Source organism: Hippocampus guttulatus, chromosome 6, assembly GCF_054856545.1.
Source record: "Hippocampus guttulatus isolate MCC_2025c chromosome 6, RoL_Hgut_1.0, whole genome shotgun sequence".
Lineage (NCBI taxonomy): Eukaryota > Metazoa > Chordata > Actinopteri > Syngnathiformes > Syngnathidae > Hippocampus > Hippocampus guttulatus.
In genome coordinates, this window is record NC_141266.1 from 23801663 (window position 1) to 23814591 (window position 12929).

At 50.8% G+C, this 12929-nt stretch overlaps 1 protein-coding gene and 1 long non-coding RNA gene across 7 annotated transcripts in view; one reads left to right on the forward strand and one right to left on the reverse strand.

The window, feature by feature from the left end:
• LOC147204290 (uncharacterized) overlaps positions 1-12929 on the reverse strand; it is a 24827-nt gene continuing 11898 nt past the window's right edge. Inside the window, exons 6-8 of the long non-coding RNA XR_015101085.1 lie at positions 8741-8876; positions 2386-2502; positions 1-664 (exon numbers count right to left, since the gene is read on the reverse strand). This is a non-coding gene — a long non-coding RNA (uncharacterized LOC147204290). The remainder of the gene's footprint in view (positions 665-2385; positions 2503-8740; positions 8877-12929) is intronic.
• Positions 5060-12929, forward strand: part of fam131bb (family with sequence similarity 131 member Bb) — a 25857-nt gene continuing 17987 nt past the window's right edge. For 4 of the 6 annotated variants that reach the window (XM_086112671.1, XM_086112674.1, XM_086112677.1 and 1 more), the window contains exon 1: positions 5060-5843. In XM_086112671.1, coding sequence (XP_085968797.1) covers positions 5549-5843 — 295 coding nt within the window. In that variant the 5' untranslated portion in view covers positions 5060-5548. The remainder of the gene's footprint in view (positions 5844-12929) is intronic. The other 2 variants (XM_086112675.1, XM_086112676.1) reach the window with 1 other exon arrangement.

Below are 12929 nucleotides of genomic sequence, written 5' to 3' on the forward strand. Positions count from 1 at the left end.
TTGTCAGCCCGTCCTCTCCGCCGCTGCACTTGTACTTCCCTTTCCATCGTTCTTTCCACACCTCCCTCCTCTTCAACCCCCAAACGCCACTACCTGCTCGTTTTATCCGACTGCCCCCGATCCCATCCTCTTAGGAAGCCACAGTAAAAGGCTGACAATCCTCACACCTGACTTGCCTGCACGATAATATCATTCAGAAATCTGCTCATTTAGTCATCAAACAGAAATTCCGGGCATACTCCAGACAGGATGAGGACCTGCCTACCTGAGAACATGGAAACAGTTCTCTGCTGCCAAACTGGATCCCATTCAAACGCTACCCCCCCCCCCCCCCACACACACATTAACTGCACTCCCGGCTTCCACCAGTTGGTGTCATGACGGGCGCATAAGTGGTGCGCAGCGCAGTCAGACAAAACTGCCTTGAGGGAATCAGTCTCCCCAGATTTTCTTTCTGACAGCAAGTACATCGAGATCAGTTGGAAATGAGATCAAAGACGGCAGGGAGTGAAATCGAATGAGGTTCTGACGTGGCCGATAAAGAGCGTGATGTACAACAATGAGGAGAACGGGCAGCAAAATAAGCCTCACCGTTGATAAACAGTGGAGTGGTGGTCCAGACGAGGACATTTGAGGCAGGAGGGAAACGGTGAGGGACGGAGATCTGAAAATAATAGAGGAGAGTCGTGAACTCCATGTGCACAACATTTGGGCTTGAGGAGGTGCTGGGGTGGGCAAAAATAAACTCGTGAGAGCAGACTGCAAAGCACACATCTGCGTCTCCAACTGTAGCCTCTTTCACACATAGATCCACCATAATTGCAGCATTAGACCCATAATGGCGGGCGTTTATTCGCCTGTGCCGCGCACACCAAAATGGGTTATTGTCGCACATTGTACCTTACGCAATCAAAGTAGTACATTCTTCCCCCGCATGATCATTTGTTCACTTTGGAACGATATGGCAACACTTAAGCGCTGTGCCACAACGTGCCAGGCAGCACGAAGAACTCGTGAAAGAAAATGCAGCGAGCAAGAAGAAGAGGCAGAGAAGGTCCACTACTGTAATACATCTACTCATTTCCATTAGCCAGCCTGTGGTCATTCGCATTGTACGTTAGCACTGTGTGAACGCACTTGCGTTTGCTGAAATTCTATAGCTCGGTTGAACATTTTGATTGTTTGTGTTCAATAAACATCTCGATGCAAGGATGCTTTGTCTCTTATTCGGAGAACTATGCGAGCGCGAATTGAATTTAAATGCGTTTCAAGTATGTTCGAGGGATAAAACTATATTCTCAGGCCACAATAACAGTCCAGGTGTGTGAAGTTGAACGTCTGACACTCCTTTCTCTGGCTCTCTGTTGTGTTGAAAGCAATTGTGGCTGTCTGTATAAATCGCTAGGATTAAAAAAAAAAAAAAAAAGTCCCAAGTACTGTTCTGACTCTGACGGCCCTACGGCACGACCTTGATACTACCTCCAGAGGCAACAAATTTCTCAACACGTCCATCATTCCATGGCAGTGCAGCGGAATGGAAAAATGCAGTGTAGAAAAGGCCGCTGAAGTTTCCCAGTGCCCCTTTTTCATGACAAATCAATACCGCGACCCCCCTCCATGTGGCCCCCCATTTGCCTTCATCCACTTCAATATAGCTTTTCCCTAAAAACCAAACCATCCAGCATTCCCTACTAATCCTCCTCTCTTCTCCACTTGCCTCTGCTCAAGCTCTAAAGCTTCATCCACCACTTGTGTTTTCTCTCTCCTGAAGTACAGCCCAATTTAGCCCCCCCCCCTCCCTCCAGGCCACACACACACACACTCAACTAACTTTGTGGCTCCTCTCGGGGCTAATGTGTAACACGTGACTCTAATTAACACGTACTGTAACAGTTTGAGTCGTGCGTGCGAGTGCGGATGAAAAAATAAAGTTGACATTTAGAAGGCCGTGTCGGGGACTGGGATTGTGTTTAAACCAGCTGCTTTCTTCAAGAGAAAGCCAGCTTTTGGGTTGACCCACATAACAGACATTTACGTGTATCTGCTCGCGTATCTTTCGAGTGCTAGAACCAAGGTGCATGAAATGAGTTCACCCGGAAGCAGATGGACGGATGGTGACGGCTCCACGGAGGTCGATTACGGGAATGAGTCACATGAGATGAAATCAAACAGGAGCATTTGTCATTTAAATTCAGTGTCGCATCGTCGCCGCAGCGCCGCTGACGGTAACGTGATAGAAGTCGTCTGAGTCACTTTTGTGTCAAGGCGCGTGAGCGAGAGTTGCGAAGGCGTGCGCAAACATGGCGGCGTGGCGTTGAGGCCTGTGTGTGTGTGTGTGGGGGGGGGCATGCATCACGGGCGAGATTAGTGTCAAGAATGTTTTACCTCTGTGGTTGACCTTGCGTCGCATTGAAGGTCCGTGGGACAGATCACCACGTTGTCACACAGGTGCGTCGCATGCATGCCCACGTGGGCGTGAGTGGGACCATTCTTCTGCTCTGGCTAATGTAAAAAAAAATAAAAAAAAAGAAAAATTCAATACGACTGTTTCCAGGGGAAACTGGAAGAGGAATTCCATTCCAGACCTGAGCTCTTTTAAAATTGCCAAAAGATTTGCAGTCGTAAACACTCGTATCATCTTGCCACATTGAAGTGAATGGAAATACCATCAATCCGTTCCTGCCTCCCCAAAAAGGCCAAGAAAAAAAAAATTGCTGTGTTTTGAAAGGAGGAAATAGCGCGCTCTAATTCTGTACTTCAGAAAACCATGTAGTAAGAACATCCATCCATCCATTTTCCGAACCGCTTGATCCTCACTAGGGTCGCGGGGGGGTGCTGGAGCCTATCCCAGCCGTCTTCGGGCAGTAGGCGGGGACACCCTGAATCAGTTGCCAGCCAATCGCAGGGCACACAGAGACAAACAACCATCCACGCTCACATTCACACCTAGGGACAATTTAGAGCGTTCAATCAGCCTGCCATGCATGTTTTTGGAATGTGGGAGGAAACCGGAGTACCCGGAGAAAACCCACGCAGGCCCGGGGAGAACATGCAAACTCCACACAGGGAGGCCGGAGCTGGAATTGAACCCGGTACCTCTGCACCGTGAAGTCGACGTGCTAACCACTGGACTACCGGGCCGCCTAGTAAGAACATAAATAGGTAGAATTAAAAAAAAAAAAAAAAAGGAACTGTTTGTGCATCATTACAAATTTATCGCAGCTCCTTCTGGTGTGTGTGACTTGGCCACCAGGGGGGAGTGTAATACAGTCATGCAAACAAAGTGTTTGACACCGACTGGGAAGCTGCAATCAAAGTCATTGTTCATAGAGGATAAAGAATATATGCGTAAGATTATAGTTGGTTATCTTGTCCAAGGTGTTTCCCATTATGTTCAGTGTTAGGCTATCAAACTTTACAGTTTACATTCTGTCATTTTGGTGGACCGATTGTCACTTTGGCCATATTGCACTGAGCAGCCAGGACCGCTTAGGTCGCTATGCTATTGCCCAATAGGTTCTATTTCAATGGTCGGTAGCACGGTGACATGGTGGTTAGCACATACGCAGAATGTTGAGCGGAGAGCGCCTGAGCCAGATGAAAGAAATAGCCCGGGCTGCTGGAGGTAACAATCACCTTCCTGGGGAGCAATCACAAATATCAGAGGACTATTGTTTTGAGCAGAGACTGACCCCTGCTGCAGCCCGGCCTGATCTCCTCCGCCCGAGCGGGCGACCAACAAAAAGATCCATCACGTCTATATATAAACCGCAGCGAGCGGATTGGCTGGATTATATATGATTGATGTCGGGCACGCTGCACACATCCACCGTAAAGCCTTTTCATGTCTCGCCACACCCCCACCAATGTATTTCATTTTTAATTATCCGTTTCATCAGCCTGTTCTGACGAGAATGTTGCAGGATTTTGTGCTCCAAGTAATGGCAAGGCCATATTTGGTGGGGAAAGAACGCCCCCTAAATCTTCACTCAACAAAAATAGCCTCCGATTTAAAAAAAAAAAAAATTTATGAGCTGCACTGCAAAATTGAAGGCTTTGTCCATGTACACAAAAGGCCAATTTCTCCAATATAATCGGCCTAAATCTGTGTAAGTGAGCACATCTCCTTTGCCGAGATAATCCAACCCCCTCACAGGTGCGGCATATCAAAATGCTGATTGGACAGCATGCCGATTGCACGGGTGTGCCTACGGTTAGTAGTCCCAAATAGTCCCGAATTGAACCGAACACACATCATTTCACACGGTGAGGGCCTGACCGATTAATTGGCCGATATTATGTCCTTTAAAATCTGCAAAAAAAATGTCACCCCCCCCCCCCCACAAGATTCTAGTTGTTTGTTAATTTTTTACACATTCGCACATTACAACATAATGCAAAGAAAATGACATTCAAGCACCTCCCTAACAAACATTTTTTGATTTTTTTTCTGTTGCAATGTTAAACTCATCCAAAAGGACAAAGTCATGCAAAATAAGGCAAATGTTCCACCTGTAATTCATATAATTAGCCAGTTGTCAGCGTTAAGGGACCAAAAAGCAAGTTATTTTTATTCGGTCTACATTTTTAAAATTCATCGTACGGTGAATCGGCGAACGGAATTTTATTCTGACAAATACTGGCCTGAAATAAACAACTTCTCTCTCTTTCTTTTTTTGGTGGGGAGGCGCATGTCCCCCACACGCAGTCTCCAAAGCTCTCCCTCACTCGTCTCAAGTCTTCCATCCCTCTTTTTCTCTCAGTCCTCTCCCCCATCTGTCCCACTCGTGTTCTTTGCCCTCATCCCTTCTGGGCCACGCTCACAATGTGGCTGACCACACACATGCGCCCTCCTCCACACACTTCGTCTTCTCACTGTCCAGACTGTGCTTGTGTCATTCCATGCACACCACGCATGCACGCACGCGTGCATTTGTCATCTCCAAGAGAAGAGGGCAAGACGGGCACAAAATAAAATGGGACGGGGAGGCGTTGGGGTGGGGGTGGGGGGGGGGGGGTTGTGCGACAAACTAAATCGTAGGTGTCGTGTTGGCGTTGGATGAGGGAGATTGAGGATGTTGCCCGGCGTGTACCAAAAGCAAGAGGGTGATCAATGGAAGGAAAACCCTTTTTTGTGTACGTGTGTGTGTGTGTGTGTGTGTGTGTGTGTGTTTTGCAGGGTCCCGGGATTTCGAACGGTGTATTCATGAAGAGAGATGGAAACAGCCGCTGTGCATTGTCAGGCTGAGAGAGAGTGAGAGAGAGAGAGAGAAAGAGAGAGAGAGAGAGAGAGAGGAACCCCCATTTTAGCTCAATAATATGACAGCAGCGCAGCGATCTCCACAACAATGGCAGCTCTCGGCGTTGCGCTATTGATCCCCGCTCGCGGCAACCTCACACGCACGCACCCGGTCAATCCACAATGGTTTGTTTTTTCCTCACACATGAAATCGCTTCGCCAAAATAGTTGCAAAATACAGCGGCCAATTAGAGGATGGAAACTTGCCGGCGAGATGGATGATGACGCGAATGACCACTCGCGTTTTTAATGTGGTCGTTTATCGCTTCCAGGCATACTGACTTACTAACCGGATCTAAGACACTGCGCCGCACTGGGGAGACAGAGAGAGAGAGAGAGAGAGAGGACGCACGAGTGGCCGGGCAAGCGCAGGAGCGAAAGAGAGAGAGAGCGCAGGAGGAGGGGAGGAAAAAAAACATAGCGAAGAGGAAGAGAGAGTCGCAGGAGGAAGAAGGAGAATGCACGGCGTCGGGCGAACTCTTCCATGCTTGTATCCAGGGCCTTTGTGAAGACACCATGGGATGCATTGGCTCCAGGAGACTGAGTAAGCACCACTTCTGTCGCTCGATCATTGGGGGGGAGACGGGGGGGGGGGGGGGTTAGGTTGTGGAGGGGCGGTGGGGGGGGGTTGTCCTGCAGAAGTGATTGTTTGTGTTGTAGAGATGTAAGGGACAAGCAAGGCTATGTGTTGATGCGTGCGTGCCGTGTTGTGCCTTCTTGCGCTTTGCGGTGTTGAAGAAAGCTGTGGACGTGTGGTCTGGATGCAGGCAAGATGTCACAGACGATATCTGTTCAAATATATGTGTGTGTGTGTGTGTGTGTGTGTGTGTGTGTGTGTGTGCGTGTGCGTGCGCGCATCCCCTTCACCACCACCTCTCGGCACCCCTCCTCCCATCCCTTGATTTATGATGCTGTTTGGCAGTATGTATATGTGTGCAGAGTAGGAGGCAGAGCGGGATGGAGAAGGCAGAGGCGAGAGCTTATTTATAGGGCGGCGTGGCTCGGAGGAAGGAAGACGGACGGGGAGGGGTGGAAATAAAAAAAAAAAAAGGGAGAAAAAGTGATCATGCCATTGTCGGAGGCGCTTGCACAGTTTGTTGTTATTTGCGCCAATAATCGGGATAAGGATTTGGGATCATCAGGCCAGCGGCAGAGGAGGAAGGGAGACGGCCGGATGGGGGGGGGGGGGTGGAGAGAGGGAGGGCGCGCGGGGGGGTTACATGCAGGCGAGGGGGTGCGGGATGGATGGCAGGCTTCAGGTGAGAGTAAAACCGCGCAGTGGGAACAGAGCGGTTCGGGGGGGATTATCGAACGTCAGGTGCGACGAGCAACTGTTTGTTGAAATGTTGCGGCGCGGCTAGAATGAGTCGCACTCAAAAAGGCCCGAAAATCCGTTAAAAAATAAACACACTTCCTTTGCCGTGAAATATTCATGAGCCACTTAGCGCAAGGAGCTCTTCAACTTATTTACGGCAGAGAAGCAATGTCACCACTAAGGCGGCCCGGGCCCTTCGCAGGTTCAAGCGCGTCCCAAGCAGGTAAAAGGCCTTGCAGCTTTCGTTTTTTTTTTTTTTTTTCCTCCAACCCGAGGTAAATTCTTGATGAGGGCTGCTTTAAAAATACCCATCGAGAAGCAGAAGAAAAAGCAGAGCGGGCCGGGAGGCCGCTGCGAAGTCAATGCAGCGCGAGCTTGGTCGGGGCGCGTTGCGGTGCTGAGGAACAGCACAAGGTCGGTCGGGGTCGGGACAAGGGATCAACCTCGTCCACTTTCGACAATGGCAACGAGCTCGTGGGGACGGGAAGGGCGCTGTTGTTCTCGTCCTCATTTTTGAGGCCGAATCATATTTCAATGCTCGATCAATTCAATGCCGGATTCGAAAGGACCGTAGCCGCTCGTGAAAAACGGAATCAAAAGTAAACTGGAGCCTCCAAGGTCGTTGAATCAACAACCCGTTCGGGGGGGGTCAAACTCTAATTTGAATGAATTGTTGACAGCAAATGAAGGAAATTGGAGGAATTTGTTTCGGGCTCAAACTGTTGCCATCATAAACGCTTTGCTCACTGGGACCGGCCGTGTTCTAACGTGACATGACGTGCGTGTAGAAGGCTCACTTGTGCTTTTTGTTTTACATCCGAAAATTAGCCCATAGTTTAGTATTGCTTTACAATAACCGAAAACCGCTCGCCAAAGCGTAACCAAAAAGTCTGCGCGTATTCCTGTCGGAAAAAGGAAGCAAGTAACCTGAAAATGGTGTTCAGGATCTCGTTGGGTCGCTTGGTTTGGCAAAATCCATTTGTATCATTTGAAGATTTGGATGCAGCGTGAATCGACGGGTCAGGACTGCAAAGTGAGGCGTAGGGCTTCGTCTCACCCCATCGCCTATTTATTGCATCTTCCTCGCGCCTCACATCTCCGGACATGACGAGTCGACTGACAACGCAACTTTGACACGGACTGTTTTGAACAAGAAAATATGTCACGTTGTAGAGGAAGAAGGAAAATGCTCATCAAGGAGAGAGAGCTCGTTGGCTTTCGCATTCGGCGCTAGCAAAGTGTCTTTTCACTCACTTCCATTTCGTACGAAATATATATATTTTTTTCAACCGGACAATGATTAAAAACAAGGAAAATACAACTTATTTTTTGGGCTGGAACGGATTAATTCTATTTCCGTCCGTTACAATGGGGAAACATTTCTTCGGTGGACGAAGGTCGCAGTTGGCGGGCGCAGTCTGGGAAAGAATCGTTTGTGAAAGGAGGTTTCACTGTATTGGGTTTGTTAAGTGCTTGTATTACAAAAAAAAAAAAAGAAGAAGAAAGAGGGTTGCAGATGTGTCTTTACCAAATATTGTGGTCCAAGTACATTTCTGTCACACAGCGCTGTTCCAGGTTACGATGGTTCCCCACATACATTTGGAGCGGTCACGCTAAGTCACGCTCAATTCTCATGTGGATGCTTTGTGGCAAATTATTTTTGATGCTTGCACGTGTCAACGGAGCCGGTTTGCTTTTACGGCTCCCCGTTTCCAAACACACGCCAGCCTATCAATGGAGACTAGAGTGTCTCCGGCAGCTCGTGTCTGCACCTGATGCGGTGCTGATGTCACCCCCCCCCCCCACCCCCCGATTCAGCGGTAGTAGCAGCCAGGCTAACGCGGAGGCAAGGTTGTGTTTATCCTGGGTGAGAATAGCTTTAGTGTGCACTATCGATCGCGCTTCTCCGCTGCAGTCCGAGCTGCCAAGCGGAGATCAACAGGAGGGAAGCGACAGGCTGCCCGATCGGGTCTGGCTTTTCGTGAGGCGGGAGTAGCCGCCATGTGTCCGGACGGCCTCCGGTAACTCGGTCATTAAGTCCGGCCTCGCATCCGTGACAGCCATTTCCTCCCAAAATCAGGCCGTTGTGGAATACGACTGTGAAGCATGAAGAGTGAATCGAGTACCTTTGGCTTTGAAGAGGTGGCATTTTATGTCGGCATCGGAGCGTCGTCGGCCAACGTTTCTGCTCCTGGACTCGATGGGGTGTCTTCTCCTCATTTTGATGATTTCGGACAAAGGGCTGAGAGAACTGTCCCAAATCTGTAAAACAAGTGTCGTATTATTCCCTCCCTTTTCCAGAGCGGTGCTCTTGTTCAGTGTCTTGGCTAAACTGGAGCCTGTCCCAGCTGACTTGGGCCCAAAGGCGGACCGCCAGTCTGCCAGTCAATGATGAGCCAGACAAGCATTCGCACTTGCATTCACACCGTCAGTCAGCGAACTGAACCGCTGCCAACAAGGGAAGTCACCCAGCCCTCCATTTTCTATAGTGCGTTTCCGCATTTGGGTGCCGGTCCCAGCGGACTTTGGACGAGAGGTGGGCCTGCGCCCTGGACTCATTGCCAGCCAATCGATGGGTGCACATCATGCAAAGCAGGGATGGGCAATTTAAATGATGGAGGGGGCCTGTCGGCACGTTGATGAGTCGATTGTCGTAAACTAAGAATTTTATTGACTCCTTCGGGCCTTTTAATTAACTCATTCACTCCCAAAGACGTTTTTAAACGTCTTTTCAGACTCGGTCCAGAATCGGTTGGTACTGAATGAGTTAACATCTATTTAGCCTGCGTCTCCTCAACCCCGCCGGGTGACGCCATCGCGATGCGCCGGGCATCCATCACCCCCCGATCCCCTGCCCCCTTTGCAAAGCAAAAGGCCTGAGAAGACGTCGATGGGAGGCACAAATTCCTTTTTCGCCTCATCAGCAAGGAAAGGCACGCGAAAACATCAGATGATAAAATCGGTCCAATATTTGTTCCTTTCTGCCAGGGAATCAGCTTCAGCGCAAGGGCGCAACGCAGTATTATGCATGCTTCATTGAGAGCAAAACGACCAAAGCCATTACAATTAGTCACGGCGCTCATACTGTCCCGACACCACTGCGCGCCTTTGCCGTCGATATCATCAACACAACCTTTGCCGGGTCACATGATACCCGTGAGTGCTCGAAAAACATCAATGGGCGCATACATCAGGGCATTGTTTGCGCCGTGTCTTCGACTCCCGTGGCGTAGGCCAGTAGCTGCGGTGACGTGGGAGTAAGAGCGTGGATGTGGGGCATTGTGACAGGTCACTTATTATTATTATTATTTTTATTTTTTTTGATGGAGGTCAGGCGGCCCGGTAGTCCAGTGGTTAGCACGTCGACTTCACAGTGCAGAGGTACCGGGTTCAATTCCAGCTCCGGCCTCCCTGTGTGGAGTTTGCATGTTCTCCCCGGGCCTGCGTGGGTTTTCTCCGGGTACTCCGGTTTCCTCCCACATTCCAAAAACATGCATGGCAGGCTGATTGATCACTCTAAATTGTCCCGAGGTGTGAGTGAGGGTGTGCATGGTTGTTCGTCTCTGTGTGCCCTGCGATTGGCTGGCTACCAATTCGGGGTGTCCCCCGCCTACTGCCCGAAGACAGCTGGGATAGGCTCCAGCGCCCCCGCGACCCTAGTGAGGATGAAGCGGTTCGGAAGATGAATGAATGAATGATGGAGGTCAGTTTGCACCATTCAAGAAAGGGAAATGTACAAGCATGTTTCTGGTACTTTTCTTGTTGTGTTTGCCATCGTGGCACTCGGTGTCTTGACCGTCACTGGTCACCTTCTGTGATGCTTGCATCCTATTGAATAGACAGACCTGAAAACCTGGACTCACCCCCACTCACCCATTTTTAGTATGCTTACCTTATCCATCCATCCATCCTCTGATCTGCTTAATGCTCACAAGGGTTGCGGGGGGTGCTGGAGCCTATCCCAGCCGTCTCTGGGCAGGAGGCAGGGGACACCCTGAACCGGTTGCCAGCCAATGGCAGGGCACACAGAGACAAATAACCATTCGCGCTCACACTCACACCTAGGGACAATTTAGAGCGTTCAATCAGCCTGCCATGCATGTTTTTTGGAATGTGGGAGAAAACCGGAGTACCCGGAGAAAACCCACACAGGGACAGGAAGAACATGCAAAGTCCACACAGAATGGCCGAACCCACGGCCTCTGCGCTGTGAGGTCGATGCGCTAACCACTGGACTACCGGGCAGCTTTCGTAGCTACGCAATAAAAGTATTCCCAATTCAAATCGTCACAACATTTCTCTTTATAATGTCTCCTGAACTAAGATATTTCCGTTTCAGAAGCCAATTTTTCGTATCCGTGTCCACATTGTACGAATTTTCGATCTAGCCGATTCATCGTGCTTGCTTACTTCAGTTATTGTGCGAGCGCCGCATTCGCCACGCACGCCTGCTGTTAACCGCCAAAGCTGGCAGACCGAGGCGGAGTCTGACTGATTGGCTTCGGTCCAGTTTGGCAAAGCCTCGTCCGCTTCGACCTATTCAAGGTGAATGAGTCGTTGGCGTAACACTGAGAGACAGCGAGGCCTAATGACCCTTACCCGCACGTACGCTCGACATCCAAGGACAAGTGGGTCATCACCCGCGGACCACGGGAGTTAAATTAACGTAAACGAGCCCGTATGCGGGCTCGCACTTGCTCTCATGCGGATCTTTTTGGTCGAAGTGACGAATCAGAGTGTGTGGGCGCGTGAGGCCGGCCGTTTTTTTTGTTTCGTTATTTTTGGTAAATAATGTGACTCAAGCGCCCAGTCAGTTATGAAAATGAAACATAACGCTACGAAAGAGCGCCTTTCAGTACCCGCGGAGTGATCTGAGGGGCGGAGGGGGTCGGGGGGAGTGGAAGGGGGGGGGGGGGGCTGTCGTAATGTTGTGCCGGAGCGTGTTTATGGATTTCTGTGCAATTGCGCACGCACTCAGCATCGGTATGTGACCGGCGCTAATTGCGTCTTTGTCATCTGCAGCTGTTCGGCCCGCAGGAATAATCAAGATGGCACGCGGCGGATGACGCGATATCAGCCTGGCGCCTCGCGAGCCCGTTTGGGCCTTCTCTGCAGCTTTTTGTCCTTTTCTCAGAAGTGGATGACACTTCCACGCGGGCTCTGAACGCCCCTTATAAATTGAGCAGAGCATTAGGAGGTTTGCGGGCGTCATGGGGGCTGATGGAGCTTGTCTGAATCTCTCGGTGCCAGGATGCGACTTTCCACAGGTTTCGGGTTACCGCCCCTAAGTGCGGCGCGCCGACTCGGAGTCGATGACATATTTACCTTGCAGCAGTCAAAGCTATCAACGCGTCCCAGAGGCCATTTTCATGCCTCCCAAGTTAATGACTCGCGCTGTGTTTTGACATCTCGCACTCCTCCCCTGCAATTTTATGTCTTTCCAAAGACACGTTGAGTTTTCCCTGCGCCAAACTCGGCCGGCTGGGCGCCCAGCCGCACTGTTGCGCTCACTAAGCCGCCGGCATCACTGCGAGAAGGCTTCAACCCCCTCCGCCGCCGCCGTCCTGATAAACAAGCGTCAAACTCCCCTCCGGTTCCTCACCGGAATGGCCGCCAGGCTTGCGGGAGTCAAGGAAAGACAGATGACAGTCAAGTGCTTCTCACTTGAGCGGCAGCCGTCAAGCCGCTGCGGTCCAAGCGGGAGCTGACAGTGCGAGTGCCGCAGATCTTTGGTCATTCATTACGCACGGCCGAACCGCTCCCCGTTTTCCTCCCGGTGCTCCCCCGTCTCCCCACCCCCGCCGCCTCGCTCCTGCGCCTCCTCGGCCGCGCTCAAGCGGGCTCTCCCCCCGTGACTGCGGGGCGGCGCCGTTGTACGTGCGGGGGAGGAGAGCGAGAATGCCAAGCGAGGGGAAAAAAAACAAAAACGGTCATGTGCCTCGTTGTTATTGTTGCCCTCCCCCCCCCATTCTGAAGGAGGAATCCTGCGCATTGGCTTGATGCGCTAGCAGAAACACACCAGCGTGCCATAGCCTTAGAAACCACCGAGATGCCGGCTAATGACTACTGACCCGTCCTCTGAAGAGACATTCTGAGCCCGTAGCCTAAACAAGGCGGACGAATGGCAAACACAGACATCTAAACCATTGTGGATCACTTCACAAACGCACTGATGTCATCCTACGCGACGGCCGCTCAAGATATCGGACGACACGCAAAGGTTTGCGCATCGGTCCGGCGCCGTCCGTGGGCTGGAGCTCCACGTTGGGATGTGTTGGGATTATGTCAAGGAAGAGCGACCGCTAATCCACTAAT